This window comes from Carassius auratus, unplaced genomic scaffold, assembly GCF_003368295.1.
Source record: "Carassius auratus strain Wakin unplaced genomic scaffold, ASM336829v1 scaf_tig00026611, whole genome shotgun sequence".
NCBI classification, from domain to species: Eukaryota; Metazoa; Chordata; class Actinopteri; order Cypriniformes; family Cyprinidae; genus Carassius; species Carassius auratus.
This window is the reverse complement of record NW_020525536.1, coordinates 10173-32974: the sequence shown is the minus strand read 5'-3', so window position 1 is coordinate 32974 and position 22802 is coordinate 10173. Positions and strand designations below refer to the sequence as shown.

The 22802-nt window shown below is 37.8% G+C and overlaps 1 protein-coding gene across 3 annotated transcripts; it reads left to right on the top strand.

Moving 5' to 3' along the window:
- The first annotated feature begins 1462 nt into the window (after positions 1-1462).
- Positions 1463-21887, top strand: LOC113078803 (arf-GAP domain and FG repeat-containing protein 1-like). 3 transcript variants are annotated; one of them, XM_026251115.1, is made up of 13 exons: positions 1467-1839; positions 13024-13117; positions 15000-15115; positions 15986-16148; positions 16289-16448; positions 17086-17205; positions 18277-18471; positions 18665-18824; positions 18910-18989; positions 19071-19181; positions 20576-20725; positions 20899-20984; positions 21120-21887. In XM_026251115.1, the coding sequence occupies exons 1-13, from the start codon at positions 1673-1675 to the stop codon at positions 21177-21179; spliced, it is 1662 nt and encodes a 553-aa protein (XP_026106900.1). In that variant the 5' UTR covers positions 1467-1672; the 3' UTR covers positions 21180-21887. The 3 variants fall into 3 exon arrangements, with proteins under 3 accessions (XP_026106901.1, XP_026106900.1, XP_026106898.1); XM_026251113.1 differs by having other exon boundaries at positions 17083-17205; XM_026251116.1 differs by lacking the exon at positions 19071-19181 and having other exon boundaries at positions 1463-1839; positions 17083-17205.
- The last annotated feature ends 915 nt before the right edge of the window (positions 21888-22802 follow it).

The following is a 22802-nucleotide window of genomic DNA, read 5'->3' as shown; positions in this document are numbered from 1 at the left end:
TCCGAAATATACGGTATATAAATGTTAAGCTTTGGTTGCTAATAAAAAATGTTCCACTTGAAGATTTAAGTCTGGATAGAATGCAACAAGAATTTTTTGTGTTGTCATGGAGACTAGTTTTGCACAGTGACTCTGAGTTTGTCACCATAAAGATATTTGACTCATCTAATCAGCCAGACTTTATTTGGCCAGCAGTCAAACAGTCATAGTTATGGGTATAAATGCAAATAATTGCTAGATATTTCTGACTGTTAAATCATTTTCAAAATAAATTTTTGAAGATTCCGTATGTTTTCCTCCTATCATTTTATCCATCTTGCTACATCTCTAATCTTGATGAACCCTGATGAGCAAACAATCATGATCATTTGTTTTAAAAGCCAGCCAAACTTTTATATAAAATAGACCAATCTGTAACTTAGAATTTAACTTAAAAATCATTTATAGGATGATCTGGTAGGTCTTCCTTTAGGTGTCTTTCTTCCCATCATTGATTTCTTTAACACATTACCCTAAATATTGTATTTACATGCATTGTATAGAAAGAGGGATTCTTGGGGGTATTATGTCTAAATTATACTGAAAAAATGGTGTATACTGTAAAAAGGTTTTTGTATATGTTGTATATAAGACAGATTATTACAAGCAATTGTATGATATACAAGCAGCTATTTCAATCTTTCATTTAATTCAGTATGTGAGTACTGTTTTTCAGTGTAGGAATTAATTTGAAATATTTTACATTTCAAAACACCAAAGGTATGTGATTACAGAAATATGAGAAATATACAGCATTTGGCCAATGCAGCACAATACTGCTTTATTAAATTTACGCCGCTTCATTTATCACTTTATTATACATATTCATGTCCATCTTTTAATAAACTCGATTTATTATTTCTGCGAGCCAAATCCTCTGAACTAGGTCACTCTTGCAGAGAGTTCAAGCCGGTTTAAAGGCGGCTGTGTTACTGCGAGCCGTCCATGTCTTTCTCTAGAGGGCGCCGTGGGTTAAGAACATTCAAATGAGAGCGAGAGCGTGCACTCGAGAAGTCTTGTGGGCGGGGCTCGATTATGGTCACGTGGTCCTAGCTAGTCCTTCTGATCCGTTACTAGGGTTCTCGCTCTGGTGCTAGTGGGTTTGTTACACAAAACATCATGTTTTCTTCTCAGTAATAACGTACGAATATTGAGCGAAACTTTTATGAGTATATATATATATATATATATATATATATATATATATATATATATATATATATATATATATATATTATATTTCGAAATAGATTTACAGCGCACAACAAGTCTTATGGACAGTTTTAAAGTCCTTTGGTAGCCCTTCCGTTTAGTACTTCTCGCCCCCTGTTGGTCGTTATGTTAAACTGCACGCTTTGAGTCACGAGTGTGTGAGAGTGGGAGGGCTGGCCGTTGAGTCGCTCACACCGTGGCAGTGAAAGTAGAGTGTGCGGGCTGCCTTGCTCTTCAGGACCCTCCTCTCTTCACTACGGCGCTTTTTGGCCGTCGTTCGCGAAACGTGAAGCCCTTCTGAAGAACTCCAGTCCCTTTCCCGTTGATACGACTTAAAGGAAGATCCTGTCTAATACCAAACACATATTGGATTTGTATTTTATTATATATTTTTTAATAGCCCGACGTCATATTAACGGCCATGGCAGCCAGCGCGAAGCGAAAACAGGAGGAAAAACACCTGAAGATGCTGCGGGAAATGACGAGTCTGGCGCCCAACCGAAAGTGCTTCGACTGCGACCAGCGCGGGCCGACCTACGCCAACATGACCGTGGGCTCGTTCGTCTGCACCTCCTGCTCGGGCATCCTGTGAGCCACCCTCCTGTCTGTCTCTTTCTGAGCCTCTTTATTTTCACACCCCGGCTTTGTCAAACCCTAGTGGGCTGCCTATCTAGACATCAAAACCGCGTTATTTAACGCCAGTGACGACATAAACATGTCTAGTTAGGCAGCTCTAGACAGATCGTTTTAAACCCAGCTGTTGGTTCATCTACATCAATGTTATTGTTAGGAGGTTAGGAGGTTTAACATGTAAATAAGGGTGGGTGAATGGGGATCTGAGTCTTCTTGGGGGTTGGTAATCTGTCAGTTAACCAGGCGTTATTGGTGTGTGGCTGGGCTAATGCAGTAACCTCATGTGTGTCTTCCTCTCAATCCTTTCCAGCAAACTTGAGCAGCTACCTGTGGGTTTATCCCTGGTCTTTTCGTGCTCATGTGTCTAGCAGTAAGGACTGGCCCTTGTGGTTCAGATAAAGCTCTGTACAGCACGTGGAAGAGCTGGATAGTGAGAGATAAAGGGTGTGTTCACCCCCTGCAGTGTTGTCCTGATAGCGGAGGGCTTGGTAAATCCTCAAATGAAGCTGAATTTATTCTTCAAGTTGCTTTTATGGTGTAGATCAGATGAGTGCTAGGTGATCTGTGAAAGAGTTTAGAGAAAATCATTGTTTAAAATTTAATAAAAAGAATCAAAATAAATGTATTTGAAAAATTATTATTATAAGTACAGTACTATATTGAAGAGTTAGTTAGAGATTCAGGTTTTTTAATTATTATTTTTTAGATATTGGTCTTGCTGTCTACACAATATAGTACTGTACTGGTGTATTAAAATATGAAAAAAATATATTGATAATTTATTCATATTATTTTTATGATTTGATTGTACGTCAAACTAAATATTTTTTAATTAAAAGATTAGTAATAGTAGAAATAATAGAAATGTACATTTTCCACAAAAAATGAATATTTAAAATATTAATAAGTTTAGTCTTTGTTAATGAAAACTTAACTCTGCTTTTAACATTTTAGAATTAGAGGGGCTTCATGATCATATTCGGGGTGTGTGGCGTTTGAAAGGTTTAAAATGTCTAGTGTGGATAACATAGGTACATATGGTCATCCTGGTCTGTTGTTGGCATTGTTCAGTTTTGATATCGGATACACAAGGATATCGGAGTCCTTGTGTAGTTTAGATTTTTACACGGAATTCCTTTTCCATGTAATTTACTCTTCCTTGTTAGTTGATACACATCAAATTGGCACAGTAAGGAATGCTGAAACATGCCATTAAATTGGCAGAACCTTCATTGAATGATGCATTTAAAGTGCCGTTGTGTCTTCGATAGATAATTTATGAATTTACCTGTTGTGGTGAACAGTTGTGTGTCCTGTATCAGTATTTCAGCCCTGTTGTGAAACAGGCATCTAGTGCAGGGGATTTTACATTAGAGTTGGAAATGCTCCTCAAATAATGCCTTTTTAATTCAGATTGCAAGAGTCATCCTGCAAGTATGTGATGCAGAGTTTCTTGAGTTTAAGTAAATGATAAATAAGCAAACCACATTCCTTCATTGCATCTATGAAGCAGACAGCCATGGTTCCCTGAATTAATAGGAATCACCTTTGTTGCACATGGGTCAGTCTGTCTTAAGTGGTCTAATGGAGGTTACTTGACTAATTAAAATTTAATTGGAAAGGTTTGATTTTATTACTATTTTTGATTATTATTATTTATTTCTTTTTGCAGTGATTAACACTCTTTATTGGTATTGCACAATGTGTTTTCTTCTGAATTGGCTGTTCTTTAAAGCTGTGTTTCTGATGCGTTGTCTCATAGAGTCTAAACTTGTCTGAACTAGTCACGTCTGAAAAATGATAAGGGTTTGCTTAAAAAAAGCGTTTGATTTCCCAGCAGTCAAGTGGATGAGAAGACAGTTCTGTTAGACTTGAGGATATTTACATCTTTGAGTTTTTAGAAGAGTCTTGCAATTGTCTTGGGTCCAAACAGTTACATTTGAGCCACTCGCTCAAAAATCAACGCGATGTTTGAGAATGATCTCTCACTGTATCCCACGAAAGCGCTGGAACAATCTGCCTTCCCTGTTAGCACTTTAGAGAGAAATGCAAAAAGCAGTTTGATATATTGGCATGGTTTCTGGGTAAAGCTATTGATAAATGGTCTTGCTTTAGTGGGGTGTGGTCTGATGTCCTCCTGTTGTCCAGATACTGAGATTTCTGGAATGTCATTCTGAGTAACCACTCTACAAAATTACAAAGAAATGTTCTTTAACTCTACAAAAAAGCAGAGCAGAGGGGATAGTGAGATGGGTGCGATTGATTGAGCAAATAAAGGAAATATGAGTGTGTTGATCTAGCTGAACACTTCTGGAATCCTGGAATGAGGAGAGGGGTTCAGGATCATGTTAGTTCATTTGGAAATGGTGTCCGGTGTATTTGAACAAGCCTGAGCCCAGCTGTGAGGGCTGACAGCTAGGTGGATCACTCTGATATCCGTAAAACTAAACTAACTAAAAAGTTACAATGGATGACTGATTTTGGTAGGCCTATTTTGGTAGGAAATTAGCATCATGCTTGCGACGGGTAGGTGTCGACTGATTATCGGCAACGATATTAAGCTTTTTTATGGTTATCTGTCTTTTTTTAAAACCGATTTGCCGATGAAATAATTTAAAAGCATTTAAAGTTTTTCTCCGAGCCCTTGTTATTGTTAATCTTGACATTAATTTACATTTTTACACCAGACACATATATCAGCTCAAAATATTGGTTATTGTAGTCTACTTGATCTGTAATAATTGGTATCGACATCAGCCCTGAAAAACACATATCTGTCGACCCCTAAACTCTGGTTCCTTTGATGAAAAGCCAACAAGATTTTTCCATTCGTGGGTTATTACATGAAAATATGTTAAACTAACCACAGACCCGATGACTTCGGGATGATGGACCCGGAAGTGCAAAAATGCTAACTTGTTTTTCGCTATATTATTACTATGTATATGTCTTTGTAAGTGTCCAACTGTCTATAGATGTCCCACCATTGCTAGGGGTGTCTGTGAACAATGACTGTCCTGGTAAACTCCATCAGAGGAGATAATTGGGTTCTTTTCTAAGCACAAGCTTCTAAAATGACTTCAGTATCACCAGAGAGACGTCGGCTCGCTGCACTGGAGCGTATGCACCAGATGTCAGTCAGCCAAAGCATGCGATTCTCCTCACAACTGGTCTGCAAATATGTGACTTTGTACTTATTAATACACTCTTTGCACTTGTGCATTTAGCCGTTTTAGCCTTATTACACATCATTTTTAGCTTAAAGCACATCGTGGTCAAAGGCATAGTATATGCACTTTTCTCTTATGTGGGTTATGGAAAAGTGAACGATTAACATTTAAAGCTGTTAGTGTATGAGTTATTAAGTGTTGGATTTTAATTAGGGCGTTTGCATGGGTAGATGGTCCTCTGGCTTTGCCTTATTCACAAGTGTGCCAGTGATTCCCAGTTTTAATCCTGAAGAACTGAATGTAGATTTTGCCATGCTGCTTTTACACAGCGTTTTCCAAATCTTTTCAGTGCTGAATTGGGTTTCAATTCGTTTGAAACTAGGCATACTTTCTAGTCACATTGGAGATTTTTTTTATTTTTTTTTATGCATCCATCGATTTTGGATATTAATTTTGCAGGTAATTAACCATCATCTAATGCTCAATTTAGCTTTAGTTTTAATCTTTAATCTTTCAATTTAGTTGTAATCTTTAAAAACACTAATAATTAAATAAGCACCGCTAAATATAATCTTTAGCAAAACTCAAATGAATAAAAATCTTATTTTATTTTTAATACTTTTTAATATTTAAAATGATTGTTTGTATACAGTATACAAATTTCAGACATCGATCGTAATTGTTAGCTGATATTTTTTTCTGAACAAGTCATTATTTTGTTCTATATCCTAACCCCAAAAAATTACACTTTACTTTAGCATGTTATTCGTTCTTCATTATATGCTCTATGTCCTCGGTCATCCCCAACACTTGATTTCTTCAGCTCTGTGTTTGTGACTGATATCTTATAGTGATTTTGCTGCTTTTCCTTTCACCTGATCTGAACTCTAATCACACATTCTCATCTGTGCATTTATTATCACTCTGATCCTTCTCTGCCTCGTACTTATGACCATATCCAGTGAATATAAATTTCTTGAAAAGGAAGTGTATGTCAAGTATTTGCTGCGTCAGTAGCATGTGGTCTGCGTGTGCACAGGAAGTGGAAACAGGACAGGAAGTACACATTGTCCTCTCACTTCAGAGCTGTGTCAGTGCTTGTGTGTATGTGTGAAAGGCCATTGCTCCACTCACACTTCTCACATATTCACTGCATTTGGTGGTTAAAATCACAGTAGGTCTGAAATTTATGCTATGTTTTTAATTCAAATTATTGTTATTTTTTATTGTGAAATATTTGTTCCATCATGAATGCTATCATTGTTTTATGTAGGGCAAACTCCAGTAAAAAAAAAAAAAAAAATTCAGTGTCCGATATAGACCTAATTTACCTGGATTCACCCTATACTGTATATTATCAGTATAATATTGGCCATTGATCATCCTGCTCATAAGATATCATGACAAGCATTACTGGGAGAAGCCATATCAGCTGACCAACATGATTTCCTTTCATGAACTTCTGAGCAGGAACACCGATCTTTGGCCTGAGAAAGAGGAGTGTTACCTGAGTAGAGATTGGGTGAAGTCGAGCTTCCCACAAACACTTCCCTGTTAGTTTTACGGTGGGGTCAGTTACTGGGCAAACACATTCCAGTGCAGGGTGGGTCCATTTCTCTCACCGTCTTGCTTTATCTCTCTTTCTGTCTCTCCCCCTACCCTCTTACTCTCTCTCTTACCCACATACTTTTTCTTTTTTTCTCTCGTTCCTGTTCTCTTCATCTTGTTCACCTCTGTTCACTGCAGGTCTTCTCTTGATTTTGACAATCATCTTGTGCAACACACTATTGTTTAGGCATGTGACATTTCCTGCTGCCTGGTTTAATGCAGAAAAAAAAGTACAGTATTTCTCTTTATACATTTAGATGTAATTCATTTTTTGCATTTATCCTTAACTTTTAGCCTCTTTAACATTTTATCTTTGCATCATAAAATGTTGTAATTTTTATGGGATAGTTCACCCAAAAATTTAAATTTGATGTTTATCTGCCTACCCCAGGGCATCCAAGATGTAGGTGACCGTTTCTTCAGTAGAGCACCAACTGAGATTTTTAGCTCAAACTGTTGCAGTCTATCATTCTTATAATGTAAGTGGATGGGAATTAGGGCTGGGACGATGACTTCAACGCAAAAAATATGTCGACGCAAAATATGCGCATCGATTCGTCGACCTGTTTTTATTTCTCTAAAAAACGTTTGCAAAACGTTTACCTTATGTTCGCTGAATATACGCGATGGCCGGATCAACATTCTGTCCAACGTTATATAACCAATCCAGGGGTTTTTCTGCATTGATCTTTTTTTTTGGCGGCTGTCAAAGCCTTATTTGATCGGTGAGTGATGTAGAATAGAATGACTGCTGCGCCTGACGGCGCGTACGAGAGAGAGCCCCAGCTGCGCGCGCACTCACAGTCTTCAAACAACACGAGCGCTTCTTGCTCTCTCTCTCTCCCTTGTGCATATTAATCAAAATCATTAAACAAGATAGAAAAAGGGCGAAACACCAAAGTTTCACGCGCGCTCGCACACTCACAGTCTTCAAACTACACCAGCGCTGTCTTGCTCTCTCTCTCTCTCTCTCTCTCTCTGTCTCGTGCATATTAACCAAAATCATTAGACACGATAGAAAAAGGGCGGAACGCCAAAGTTTCACGTGGAGCATTCAGAGATTTTTTTTCTCTCCATGACAGGCTGCTGGCTCCCACTGTTCATTTTTTTTTTTTTTGGGGGGGGGGGGGGGGCACTCTCTGTATTAGCTTAAAGCCCTCAAGTTTACATTGGTTACTGTATTCTTTCAATTGCTCTAAACAAGTATTTTGGGTGACCTTTTTTATTGAATGCTAGACATCAAGTTGTTGTTATTTTCATCTGAAAGAAGAGCTTTTTTTCAGTAAGCTAGGCCCTATGTGTTCAGTAAGCTTGTTTCAGTAAGCTATGTGTTTTCAAGGCTTCAAGGTTTTATTGAATGCTATCTCTATACAAGTGCACATTAATGCATTCTTAGTCAGTCTTTTATTTTGTAATTTTAAGAGCAATAAACATATATTGCAATGTTAAGGAATTCATGTTTTTTTCATTCAGATATGTAAATCAACATGTATAAATTGTTAGTAGTCAATTAATGGGGAGATAATCGAAATCGAATCGGTCTGAAAAAATTAATCGTTAGATTAATCGATGCATCAAAAAAATATTAGCTAGATTAATCGTTTAAAAAATAATCATTTATCCCAGTCCTAATGGGAATCAGTTTAAGTTCTATTGAAGAAACAAAGTGACCTACATCTTGGATGTAAGCAGATAAACATCAAATTTTCATTTTTGGGTGAACTATCCCTTTAAGCAGTAATAATTTTATAAATGCAATAAGGCACTCATAGCCATGCTGTATTGTGATGTAATGGCTAAAGGGCATTATCTGGTATGTCGCATGTAAATATTGTTTATAAAAGGTGTTCTAAAGGTTAATATGTAGTTGTGCAACTGGTTTGGTGAGTAGTTTGTACACTACTTTTCAAAACTTTGGGCTTGGTAAGTTTTTTTTTTTTCTCATGCATTTATTTTTTATGAAATCTTATGAAATAAGATGATTACACTTTAAAATATTATTATTTTTTTTTTTTTAAATATATTTTAAAATGTAATTTATTTCTGTGGTGGCAAAGCTGAATTGTCAGCAGTTATTACTCCAGTCTTCAATGTCACATGAGTCATGACCCTTTAGAAATACTTTTGTCGCAATAGTACTACATCTTTTTCAGGTTTAATTTGTAAAAATGGCCTTTATTTGAAATGGAACTCTTTTTGTAAAATTATAAATGCATTTTAATACATCTCTGTTAAAGCAATTACTTTATTTAAAATAAGAAATTAAAAAACCTTTCTGAGAACAAACTTTTCAATTGTAGTCTATCGTAATACCTTCCTCAAGACATGCTATGTCAGAGGTTTTATTGTTTTGTGTGTGTGTGTGTGTGTGTGTTGTTGATGACTTGCATTGATGTGTTCAGAGGAAGTTTCATGATTTCAGCTTGCAGTGATTTCTTAAGAAAGGAACTAGTATTGAGTAAACTCTCTGACACACACACACACACACACACACACACACAACCACCAGTCACACAAGCACACCTCACACTCTTGGCTTTTCTCATTAATGAAACCAGATGCGGCATCTGCAGGCTCACCCAGCGTGTGAAGTCGATTCCAGAGCTTCTCGCCACAAGCTAAAATGGCTTTCTCACATGCTACTCTTTAAAGGTTAAGCATTGGCCTTAGGCACTGTTAGCTAACTTTCCATCTCAAACATTAAAACAAAACATCAGCTCTCTTTTGAACACTGCACTGAGTGGCAGCACTTTAGTCAAATAAAAACCCATGGAACAAATGCAAGTAACCCAGTACACGTGGGATCAGGCCTGTGTTTCTCTGACATGTTTGTGTAGTATGTGTGTCAGGGTCATTCATTTGGCAGTGCCACCCAAGATAGGTGTGAATCCATCTAGCTGTCCTGAATCCTGATCTAAATAATGTTCAGTTAAATCTCTCTCTTTTTGTTTTTGTTTTTGTAAGTGTGTGTAATTAAACAAAGACTTATGCGGTGATTCATAAATGTTATTGGATGCTTTCTCTACAAGCCCCGCCCCTAAGGAGACATCATGATTATGCTCATGTGTTTAGCCAGTCTCTGTTGTGCAGTCTCTAATGCTTCTTGTCTATGTTCATGACGGAAGTGTGTCGTCTTTTCGCCTGATAAAGTGAGGATCTCCTTTTTTTTTAGAATGCAGGCTGGATGACCAGAGACCGTTTTCTCATTTAGAGGTCAATCCCATTTCAGTACAGAAAGTTCAGGGGATGATTTCAACACTGGCAAATATTAATTATGTTAAATTTAAGGAATGCATTTATTTCTCTGTTTGCATTTTGTGTTTACTGGCCAATTTTAGCTTGTGTCCAGCATGAAATTCTGCTCAACAACTTCTCTTATTTTCCACAGATAAAAGTTATACAGGTTTGACACATGAGGCTAAGCAAATGATGGCTATTTTTAGTTTTAGATTAACTATTTATATGCACGATTTTACCATTGTGGTTTTGAGCAAGGCACTTCAGGTTACTTTTAAGAGATTTCTTCTGCCTAAGATGCACTGTAAGTAACCTTGAATTGAAGCAGCTGTCAAATTAATGAATGTAAATACATTTTCGTAGAGCATTTGCACAATCATCACACAATATTCTATGATGAGGCCTCTAAAGAATTATTCCTGGTGCTGTTGGTTTCAGGCAGTTTTTGGGACTTGAGTTAGTTTGACGTTCAGCTTGAAGAAGTTTAGCCGACTGGTTCTTGGCGGCAATGGTTACAGAATCCCAACCCCATGCCAATGGCCCACAGCAGGTCGTGTGAATAATTTAGCACTTGGTCTAATATTACCAAGGCCTTGCTGTTCATGCCCTTCAGGATTTATCACTGGATGCCTCACATCTCTATAGGGACATACACACACACACACACATAAAATAATGTAGAGGAAGTAACAGGTGGCTTCCCTAAGGGTGGGAAATAGTTTTGGGGAATTTACCAGAGAACTTGCATTACCACATGCAAACAGGCAGCGATTGTTAGTGCAGAAGTGGTGAGCTGGTGTGTGTATATGTGCCTACTGGAGCTTTCGAGGGGGTGTGTATGTGTGAATGGTGTTTTGAACATCTGTTGCTGCTCAGGTGTCAGATGATCTGTCACCCGTTTCAGCACAGAGGGACAGCGGAGTAATGTTAAATGTCTTTTCCATACGTGCACACGTACTAAATGTTCCCTCCTATCATGCTGGCATAGAAACAGGTGTGTGTGTGAGACTTAAAGGAGTAGTTCAGCCAAAAATGAAAATGGTGCTCCATGAAAGACAGGAGATCGTGTACTGGGACAACTGTTCCTTAAAATACCTAAATTAACTTCTTGTTAGTTATTAGCTGCAAATGTCATCAATAGATGAAAGAAAAAGGAAGAGATCAGGTGATGGAAATAACAAAATGGATGCGTAAGAGAATCAGAGGCAACGTCTCCTGCAGTACACAGACTCTGATCCCTAGAGAACAAATCTGAGCATGCTAACAGGGTAAATACAGGAAGGAAACAGGCTTTCAAATGGCCAGCACTCACACATGTTTGGCTCTTGGGCATTCAGAGATCATGAGGCTCTGGAATAAACACGATGCACAGACTCCTTCAAAAAAACATTGAATCATCAGATGCTCCTCCAGTCGTCTTCAGTTTCTTATATAGTTCTTCCCGGCAAGTTCTTTGCAATGTAAACATAACTAATTCATAATGTTTCCATTTCAGTTAAACTTCATATTCATCACAGAATTTTAAAATAGAAAAACAAATCATGACTTCCACAAAATATTAAGCAACAGGAACATAAATTGTTAATAACAACATGAATAATAATAAGAAATGTTTGAGCACTAAATCGGCATATTAGAATGATTTCTGAAAAATCGACTTTGACATCATAGAAATAAATGAAATTTTTAAATGTATTAAAATTGAAAAGTTTAAGATGTAATATTTTTATAAAATTACTTTTTACTGTATGATCATCGGTGGTAGTCTACATATTTTTTTTTCTTTTACAGTATTATAAAGATGAAATTCATCGAAAAATAAGAAGTAATTTATAATGTTAGTGATAGTGTACATCCAGCTGATTGTTATCTCAGAATAAACCCCGACAGGGTGATCAGGTGGGATCTTGTATCAGCCCGAAAGGGTTTATTCTGAGATAACAAACGGTTGGATGTACATTATCCTGCTTATTACACAGCTACTTGTCACATAAGTAAATAATTAGACACGAAATATTGATTTGAGTTGAAATATTTTAACGCTCCATGAACACAGCAGTTGCTTGGAAGTGGCAAGTTCAAACTAGACTGACATTTAAGGGAAACGTTGCAGGCAAACCATTTATTACACAACATTTTACCACATAAATACGGCAAAAAAAATTAAAGTTTTTTTTTTTTTTTTTTAACCTTACAAGTTTGTTAGTTATCCTATAATCCATTACAGCGTACAAGACAATCGTAGCAAAAAGGAAGAAGCTGCGTTTGAAGGAAAGAGAGAGCGATTCCGCGATGCCATAATGAAATAATTGGATGTGATTTTGAAGTTTTAATATTTTGTAAGCTAAATGAATGCAAAGCATCCACCAAGAAAAACTGTTACTAGCAAGAGTATGGCTCCGACTTTAGTTACCCGGATGAGCCTGTGTTATCAGCTTTCTCCGGTTGTTACTGAGGTATAACATACTTTGAAATGTCACAACTGACCAATCAGAATCAAGTATTCCACAGAGCCGTGTAATAATCCGTTATAAACCATCCTTCTAAATTGTTGCATTCCTTTCAACAGGACAATTTAAGTAAGAATGGTTTTATGAAATTTACACAGATTCATGATTAAGTCCTTGTGTGTTTAATTGATGCTTTATAAAGTATATGTTAGCATTCTTGTTCTGGTTATGAATGATATAAAGCCTTTCACCTCATTAAATGGCTTAATTATGACCCTCATTCTGCCATGATTCTTTAGTTTACATGCCTTTTAAGTCAGAAGTTCTGGGTTTGAAGAAAATTCAGTTTCCTACAGTTAATTACAACATCTTAGTGCTCATCTCTTAAATAGCAATAACAAAATTATTCATAGGTGGAATAAGCTCACCTCTCTCTTTACACTATCACTCTCTTCCACCCCCTCAAACACACATATGCTCTCGTTTTCTCAGTTTTCTTTCTGGAGAAGTGCCAAGTCTGACTTTGTCCTTGTCCTAGATCTGTGTGTAATAGCAGGTTTGTAATGAAGAGTTACGACAAAAGGGAGCAGAAAATCGAATTCACACTGCAATCAATTTATTTGAATAATGTGTTATTTTATCTCGTATCTCTTTTTTTTTTTTTTTTTCTTTAGACGAGGCCTGAATCCCCCCCACAGAGTCAAGTCCATCTCCATGACGACCTTCACGCAACAGGAAATAGAATTTCTACAGAAGCATGGAAATGAGGTAACTGATGATGGCATGGTGGAAAGTGCAGTGATGTTTTTATTGACATGGCAAATGTGTGGTCATCTGTGTGGACTGTGCGTGCTGATATCTGGACGCTGATGAGTTTATGATTTACGGGGTAACAGTCATGCGTCTGTGATAAGATAACAAGAATTACTGGGATTTCTTTTCAACTTGAACACATGCGCAGCTCGAACAGTGGATTACAGCTTCCAAATTGTTAGCATTGTTGGCAGTTCTAGATGGTTTTATTTAATTTGTTATTTTTATTTGACCTTTTATTTTTTGAAGGCAGGTGCGGTTTCTTCTAAAGTCCAAGTCTGTATTCTCTAAGAGTTGCTTCTAGGCGACAAGACCACTTTTCATCTGCCCAATTCCCTTTCTCCGTCACGGTTTAACTCAACATTCCTGGGATTTTTCCCATCTCGTGAGGCCTGATTTATGAGGATGAGCTGGAATTGGTTTCATGTTGAGAAGACTCTTATTTGAGTGCTCTGTGTCTCATGTGTGTGTGTGTTGGCATTTTGTGTTGTGACGTTGTTTTATGTTGGTCTAATTTCAAATTCAGCAGGTTTGGTGTATTAAAATCTCACAGCATCTGTCAGTTTTAACTTCTGATTTGGTTTTCGACAATGAGAGGATGTCACGATAGTGATGTTGGCAGTCTAGCTTTCAAAGATAACAGATTAATTTGTGGCAAAAAATTGCAGAGTCTGATTGCACAAACAATCTTTATGAACAACGCAAGATACACTACCATTAAAAGTTTGAGGTCGGTTTGAAGTCTCTTGTGCTCCCACAGACTGCATTTATCTGATAAACAAAACAGTAAAACAGCAATGTTGTGAAAGATTATTGCAATAAAAAAAATCTATTTGAATATATTTTAAAATGTAATTAATTCCTCTAATAGAAAAACTGAATTTTCATCAGCCATTACTGTCTTGAGTGTCACATGATCCTTCAGAAATCATTTTGTTTTATTTTCAGCAGTTTATAACCCTATCATAAGAGTTTATCAAAGGCGGTTATACAGAATTTTAGTTTCTGTATAGTTTATCAGTGTTTTATTCAGTATTTTGTTGGTTGTGACCCCTCATGTGACAACAAAAAATGTATCGTTTCAAAACGCAGTGGTTAGTTTAGCTAGTAAGCCATTCTGAACTGCTGAAGGCAGCTTCACAGATTTTTGGATCAGTTTTGGATTTAATTCATGAATGAGCTCAACCTGGGCTCTCTTGGACCAGCAATGTCAGTTCATACAAACAAAGTTTTCACACATGTAATGTCTGATACTCGTAGAGCCCTTTCCTCAGTGTCTGTGAGGCTCCTCAAGTCAAGTGATAATGCAGTTTTCACTCTGCTGTTCCTATTCATAATTAATAAGCTGCTACCACTGTTTCCAAAGGGTGTGTGTGTTTACACACACAAATGTGTGTCTGCATTGATTGTATCTAAATGGAGGCAGTGTCTTCAGAACCGTGAGAGCTTCCACACATACTTGGCATATAGTGGTTGTGAAGCCTTTTAGACTTCGCTTTTTATCAGTTGTTTTATCTGAGTGCATGTGTGTTTGACTCCACAAGAAAAGTTTATTTAAATGTTTTCTGAAATGTCATCTTGAGGTATTGGTTTCCTTCTTGAGAATATGTATGTGTGTGTAAGCACGTGTGTATTTAAAGCAATGAATGCCTGTATTGTTTTTTCACAGACATGTTTTTTCTGTCTTCTCTTTCTTATAAACTGAGGATTAAAGTAACTGTGTTGCTCTTAAAAATGTTCATGATTTCTGACAGATGAATCTCTGTTTCACGTTAATGGTATATTTGCTCTATGAATGTCTGATGAGCTCTCTCTTTGTGTTTTCCTGTATATGCAGGCATGTAAACCGATATGGCTTGGCCTTTATGAGGACAGAAACTTGGCAATCCCAGACTTTAGAGACCCTCAGAAAGTCAAAGAGTTTCTTCAGGACAAATACGAAAAGAAACGATGGTGAGAAACAACATGGGCTGAAATGTTGATTATTATATTTGATATTTAACTTAGGAATCATGCACAGCCAGTCATCATTATGTTAGGGAAAATGTACATTCAGCCGGTTCGTCTCTCATAATAAACCCCAACAGGGTGATCAGGACCCTGATGCGAAGCGTACATTATCCGCTTATCACATGGTTACTTGTCACATAAGTAAATAATTAGACACAAAATATTGATTTGAGTTTAAATATTTGAACGCTTCATTGACACAGCAGTTGCAAGCAAGCGCAAGTATAAACTAGATGGATATTTAACCTCTTGGGAAACATTGAAGTTAAACCACTTATTACACAACATTTCACCACATAAATAAGAAAAAAATGTTCCTAGCAAGAGCACAGCGCCGACCTCTGTTACCCGGATGAGCCTGTGTTATTAGCTTTTACCGGTTGTTATCAAGGGATAACATGCCTCGGAATGTCGCGAATGACCAATCAGAATCAAGTATTCCACAGAGCCGTGTAATAACACACAATAAACCACTATGTAAAGTGGGTTGTACTTTATCCCACTTAATACAAATCAAGCAAATAAATAAATGTGAAAAGTTATTTTATAATGTGAAAATAAAATCCTAATACAAACTGAAACCCACAAGTAAGTAGATCTCCTAGTCTTGATCTGCACCTTTTTTTCAATAGTGGTGTTATATGGCGTAATTCTATCCTGGTATTTCCTGAAACTTTCCTATTGTTCTCTGTACACCTCTGAGATTAAATTTCCATAGGCAAATATTTTTCTTGGTTTCATAAGGATAAAGTCAACACATGGTTGTGTGTATGTGCTCTGCTCATTTAAATGTCTTCCATTCTTTTCTTTCAGGTATGTTCCTCCAGAGCAGGCTAAGACGGTGGCGTCAGTTCATGCGTCTGTCTCTGGTTCATCTGCTAGCAGCGCCAGCAGCACTCCAGAGGTCCGACCTCTCAAAATATTACTGGGGGAATCTGTACCCACTTTACACCTCAACAAAAACACACCTAGCCAGGTAACTGAACTTATATACTGTGAAATAATAAAATCACTTAAAACAAGGATGCATTACATCAGTGTCAGGAAAAATGTTTTAATGTTTCAAAAGAATTAGATTTTAAATAAATGCCTTTTTTGATTTTTTTGCTCTCTCAGTCTCCGGTTGTGTCACGCACTCAGCTAACCCAGCAGCAGCATCAGGACAGGAAGTTCGATCTGCTCAGTGATCTAGGTGGCGACATTTTTGCGCCTCCACACTCGCAGTCCACAGGCAATGCAAACTTTGCCAACTTTGCACATTTCAACAGTCATTCAGGTAAGAACACACTCACACTACACTAACAAACTAAACCATCCATTTGAAAAGCAGTACTTTAAGGTTCAGGGTGATGTGGTCTGGTTTCCCATCGTGCTGCAGTAGACTTATTGACAGCCACTGCCGCAAAACCCCTCATGGAATATAAAACAACTAATGCTTACTGGCATCTCTAGAGGATAATGATTGTGAGTTTTATCAGTTAATGTCAGAAAACAGGTACAGAGGTCAACACACACACCATTTGTCTGTTAAAATGTGCAAGGCTGAATTTGGAGTCGGTGCATTCTGGGTTTCTGTTCATGTCAACTTTTATGTCTTTTGTGTAGTTTCTTTATTAGTGTGTTTTTAGCAGGTTTGTGTTATTTAACACACTGTATCATTCCATTTTATATCAGTGTGTGTAATATGTCTTCATACACAACCAGTGTTGAAGTCAGAACGGTTACGGTTTAGATTTTCTAAATTTACAAGATTGAATGTTAATGTGAGAATTAACCAAATTTTTAAGATGAACTTTCTTAATCTCCTGACTGGAAAGAAATTAAATTGACCTAAACACTGGACATGCTCATTCCTCATCCCCTTTTCTGTTTGTTTGTTTGTTTGTTTGTTTGTTTGTGGTGGACCCCAGCAGTGCAGAATGCAAATTCTAATGCAGAGTTTGCGAATTTTGATGCGTTCAATAGTTCTGCTGCTCCAAATATAGCAGCATTTCCATCAGCTCCACAAGCCTCATTTCAGCCTGCACAACCAGGTATAACACACACACACACACACACACACACACACAGAACCAGGCATACAAACTTCCATTTACCTCCCGTTCTTCTTTTAGGAAATGGCTCCTTGTCTAAGTTGTGATGTGATAGTTGCTTTGCTTGTGTCTTTTTTTCATTGCTGCTTTTTCACATTCTCGCTTCTTAAACATTAATTTTTCAGTGGCCTTTTAGTTAAACTTTAATTATCTCTCTTAAAAAAAAAAAAAATTAAATCACTTGATGTCTCCAGTGGTGCATGGGTGCAGAAATATTTGGTTGATTTTATTCTGTAATTTCAGTTCCTCACTATATCAGCAATTTGCAATTTTAAGCCAATTTGATCCAGTGACAGTTAAAGCATTTATAATGTTACAAAAGATTTCTAATTCAGATAAATGCTGTTCTTTTGACCTGTCCATTAATCAAAGAATCGTAAAAATGTTTACCTCATCGCTGCCTCCGCTGGCCGTGCACAGTAAGTCAAAGCTTGTGTGCCTGTCTGTGTCTTTCGTACACATTCTTAGCCCCCAATTATTTTGCTTTCAGAAGTGGTTTTCCTTAATTGTGACACTTTCATGTCATCAGTTGTAAACATGGCAGCTTTCGTCTTTCATTGGGGGTTTGACGTCACAGCTTCTTTGTTTCCGGACACAACATTAAAGAACGTGACACACATGTCTCACGGAAATCTTGTAGAATTCATCAAGTCCGATGACGACTTCAACACTCATGAAGTGTTTCCACTTTTGTGTCTCATACGCATCAGACTATCAGCCAACGTAGGCGTGACGTCTGAGGCTGAGACTAGGACAATCTTAGTCAGTGTTCCCTCTAAGCTGCGTGCTTGTGATGTTGTTCCTGTGCAGACAGAAAAAACTTTTTGTGTCTATATGTTTATATATTAACTGTTTAAATGTTATTATATAAATAATTAATACAAATTAAAGTTTTCACGTTTTTACCTTCGTTAAAAGTGATCCTTCATTTATTAAAACAAAATGTGGTAATAGCATTGCTCTTTAACATTTCTGTCACACATTTGCTCATCCTTTCTCTCCTTTTCACAGGAAGCTCATCAGGACTAGCTAATGCCAACTTTGCAAACTTCGATAACTTCCCCAAATCGTGCAGTGCTGATTTCGCCTCATTTAGCTCCACCCAGAGTAACTCTGTGGGAGAGGGGCATAAAGTGGAAGCAGCCAGTGTCGCTGCAGACCGATACGCAGCCCTCTCCAACGTGTTCGGCAGCAAACCTGAGCAAGGTACATTTTCTCACACTCCTACAGCCCATCCTATGCAGGCATGGTGTGACCATTTTTAGCATTTTTAGTCCTCAGATGCTCTGCGAGGCTACAGAGCACAATAAATATTTTCAAAATGTTTTATCATTTATAAAATAAAGTCCATGTGCACAAAAATGGCAACAAATAAGAACTTTATGTCTTATCTCCACAGGCACAAGTTCAGCCCCTCCATCAGCAGGTGTGGGTCCCCCACCTCCGCAGGCGGCTCTGTCGGGCGGCGATCGCTACGCTGCTCTTGCTGAACTGGACAATGTCTTTAGTTCCTCCACACCAAACGTGAGCGGCTACAACACTGCCACCACAGCACAAGGGTGAGACTTTAAAAAGATGTGGCCGTTCACCTCTCAATGTCTTTTTCTCAGTTGTGTTAGGCTCTCCTTCCGCTTTCACATTCAGGTCTGTGTTTGGATCCTCTCGGGCTGTTCCTCCAGTTCAATCACAACAGAGTTTACCCAGCATGCCTCAGGGTTTTGGAGGTAAGCATTTTTAAGATCTATTGGAATTTCCAATCTGCCTTCTTCACCGCGTCTCTTACACCTCGCTTGTGGTTGTAACAGGGCCTTCGTCGAATCCATTCGTCGCACCTGGGGCCCAACAGGGCGCTCCCACTAACCCGTTCCAGGCCAATGGAAGAGCAGTTGTACCAGGAGTGGGTGTGGCCACAGCGGGTATGGGCGGAGCTCACGTTGACCTGATAATCTCAAGAGTTTAAATGAGTTGATCGATGAAACCTGGCATTACTTCACAGAGAATCTGCTCAGAATTCACAGCAGGCTTTGTCCTCTGTTTTAAAAGTGTTTAAGCAGCTCTTGCTTTGTGTCTCATTATTTATTTAACAGGGCTTTGGGAAGAGTTTTAAGTGGGTCAGATACCCCTAGTATCCATGCTAGAAGCTAACAGCTTGAGATCGCTCGCACACTTGCGAGATACAAAGGCACTTCTGAAGAGCTGCAGACATTTGTGGGTCTCTGCATCCCTGCGGCGGATAAATGTTGTGTGTTCGTGTTCCAGAGAAAGAAAAAAGACAGAAAGGGGAGGCATCTTTGGTTAAATGTGAATGAGAAGCAGATTTTTTTTTGTCCCATGAAATTTATATAGACCAAAAGTGAGATAAAGCTGAAAGGGAGTGTGCTGCGAATGATGGTTTCGTCTGGTTGTGTTCTTGACATGCTGATCTGACATGTTAGGACCCCTGCTGGGTCAGGCTTTCCCTGCGGTCCACTTCGGTATGTCCATCTCCGTCTTTCTCTCATTTTCTCCCTATTCTCTCTTCCTTTTCTGGGGCTTGGCATTGACTGTAGACTAGTTGTCTTATAGAAACTACACTGACCACAACTGTGTAGACATCTTGATCCCATTAAAGAAAGTTATGCTTGTATTGTCTTTCATCTGAGGTGGAAGGACCCCAGATGAAGTATTGATAACTCATGACGTTCACATCAGTGATCTCCAGCTGTGACAGAAAATTATCTATATATGTATTTTAATAGGTCCAAAATTTCAAGCCAAGTGGCATTTGCTATTATTGTTTATTAATGTTGAAAACGTGTGCTGTTTAATAGTTGTGTGAAAACTCTTGATACATTTCTTTTTCCAAAAACAAATCGTACTGACCCCAAACTTTTAAACAGGTGATCTATATATGCACACGAGTATATATGAATATATTACTAGACTCACTAATGTTGAATAACGTTAGGAGTATTGGAAACTGTTAGTTCTTTGTTCTGGAGTGTCTTTCCTCCTTTTTGCTGTGGAGTTTTTGTCATCTTCTTTGCAGAATGTTTTTTTACAGATTTCTGTACTCAGGATAAAAATAGTCCTTCCTTAAAGTCAACATGACCCTGTTTCCTAAGCTTATTGTGAATGACTTGTCAGTAGAGTGTTGCATTTCTGAAAAAGTAAAATTTGACATCCACTGATAAAGAATATAAAGTTAATTAGGGTAGTTTAGCTGTTTTTTAAGTGTGTTTCAAGTGAAGTTGAACCGTATTGTCACTGCATCTCACAGCATGTGTATGTCAAACTGAGATGTTAACGCCGAGCTCTTTGTGTCCCACAGCCTCTTTTGGCCCACCGTCCATGAGCATGCCGACTGGGTTTGGAAATGCTGCTGCATACAACCTTCCCACCAGCTTCAGTGGAAACTTCCAGCAGGCGTTTCCTGGACAGCCGTTCGCCCAGCAGCACGCGTATCCCCAACAACCCAACGGTAAGGGCCGAGAAAGACTTGCTGCAAAGATTTTAATGCCATTTATTAATGGTTTACAATTTGTTCCACTGTCATGCGGCATTTTGTAGAATGTTTCAGTTGTACTTAAGCTAAAAATATTGCGTTACATGATCTCATTTCTTTTTTTGTATTCACGTATTTGTCTCTCTCAGGAGGTTTTGCTGCATTTGGTCCAGGTAAAGTCACTCCGTTTGGACAGAACATGACTGCGCCTGGAGTAGCCAACAATCCCTTCCTGGTGTGTAAAATGATATGTGTGTGTGTGTGTGTTATAAAATTGTTATTAATATATTATATTTTTTATAAAGTCTACATAATATTCCAAATGTTATTTTGAAGCTATATCTGTAGGGTTTTTTCTCCTCTCTTGCAGGCAGGGGCACCAGCTGCACAGTTTCCTGCAGGAGGATCATCCTCAAACCCCTTCTTATAGCGCTCCGGTGGGCGACCTGCGACTCGTTCGCACCTCTTGCACTGTTTTGTTTCTCAAGTAGCTTTAAAAAAAAGAAACATCAATTTCCTAAATACATTTTTATTGTATTTTAAGAGCAGAAGACTGAAAAAACAGCAATGGAATAGATACATGATCCTGTCTATGGCACATCCATAGTAAAAGAAACCAAAACATGTTGCAAAATTGTTTGGAGAAAAGGAGCTTTTCTTTTTCATTATTATTATTATTCTTTTAAACCATGCTCCTTTTGTCATTCCTGTGAACTGGCCTGACCTGGAAATCATCTGCATGACGTGGTGGATTACCAAGTTATTGCAAACCTCCTGTTCATGTTAATGCTGCAATTCTGTACAGAATTCTTTCATAGAAATTGCAAATTTTTAGGTCTTTGTGCATATCAGTATTTGTATCTTTAACACTCATACATGTGTACACACACATGCTGCATATAAGGCGCTGACGTCCATCATGCTGTGAATAACATTAAGCAAGAATGTGGAATCCATATTTTACATCATAGTGTCACATTTAGTGCTTTTGGAGTTTGTGAGAATAAGACAAAAACATTTTTTGTGTTAAGAGGAGTTTAAACTACAAGACTCTTTTTGAATGTCAACAACTCTTGAACTCATGAGACTCTGACTCAAGACCACTTATGTTACAAAAATCTTAAGTTAATGTGTGTGTGTGTGTATATATATATATATATATATATATATATATATATGTGTGTGTATATATATATATATATATATATATATATATATAAACAATGAATTTTATGTAAATCAAATGTGATGGCTTAAAATTCCTGTTCCTTGTGTTCAAAACTTTGTTCCAGTGATGATTTGTGCATCATCTTCTGCCTTAAAAGCTTCTTCTGGATTTTCTCACGGCGTTTCAGTCTCAGGTTTTCGGCACATAGTGGTATACAAACCCCTCAAGAAGAAAATGAGTGCAATAATAGCAAAATATGCTCCGTAGACGATAAACTGGAAGACAAGTAACAAAAACAGTCTAAATACATGTTCTGGATCCAATACAAATTTAGCATGTGTGTCGTGCTGGTGATGACTGTAGAAGATAATTTTGACCTATATGGAAGGTGTCAGGTAACCTCACCTGTGTGACAATATCCAGCCCAAGCCCACTGCTATCCACCACCACTGAGGTGATGATTGTCTGGAGGAGCAGCGCACAGAAGGTGTTGGCTCCGAACACAAGGGCGTAGCGCTCCATGTTCAACCCAGCTGCTATCTGGAACCTGTGAAACAAGGGCATAGATGTACTCGTGCATTCATTCACTCATTGGAGAGATGATATTAACGCAGATGTATTTTTCTTTCTGCTGCTTTATTAAATGTCAGGAAATTGTGATTTCCATGCCTGGAAAAGTTATTGTAATTAATAAAATGATCTATAATATATTTTTCTAGTTGTGCTCCATTCTAAAAGATGCCAATGGCTAAAGTTGTTTTGTGCAAATCTCTTTAAATGAATATTTAAGCCCCTTAATCTGGAAGGATGATCAACTGGAAAAATCATGGAAATTCATTAGGTCTGGGGACCTTGTGTTGAGTAATGCAGTTAATGAAAATGTTT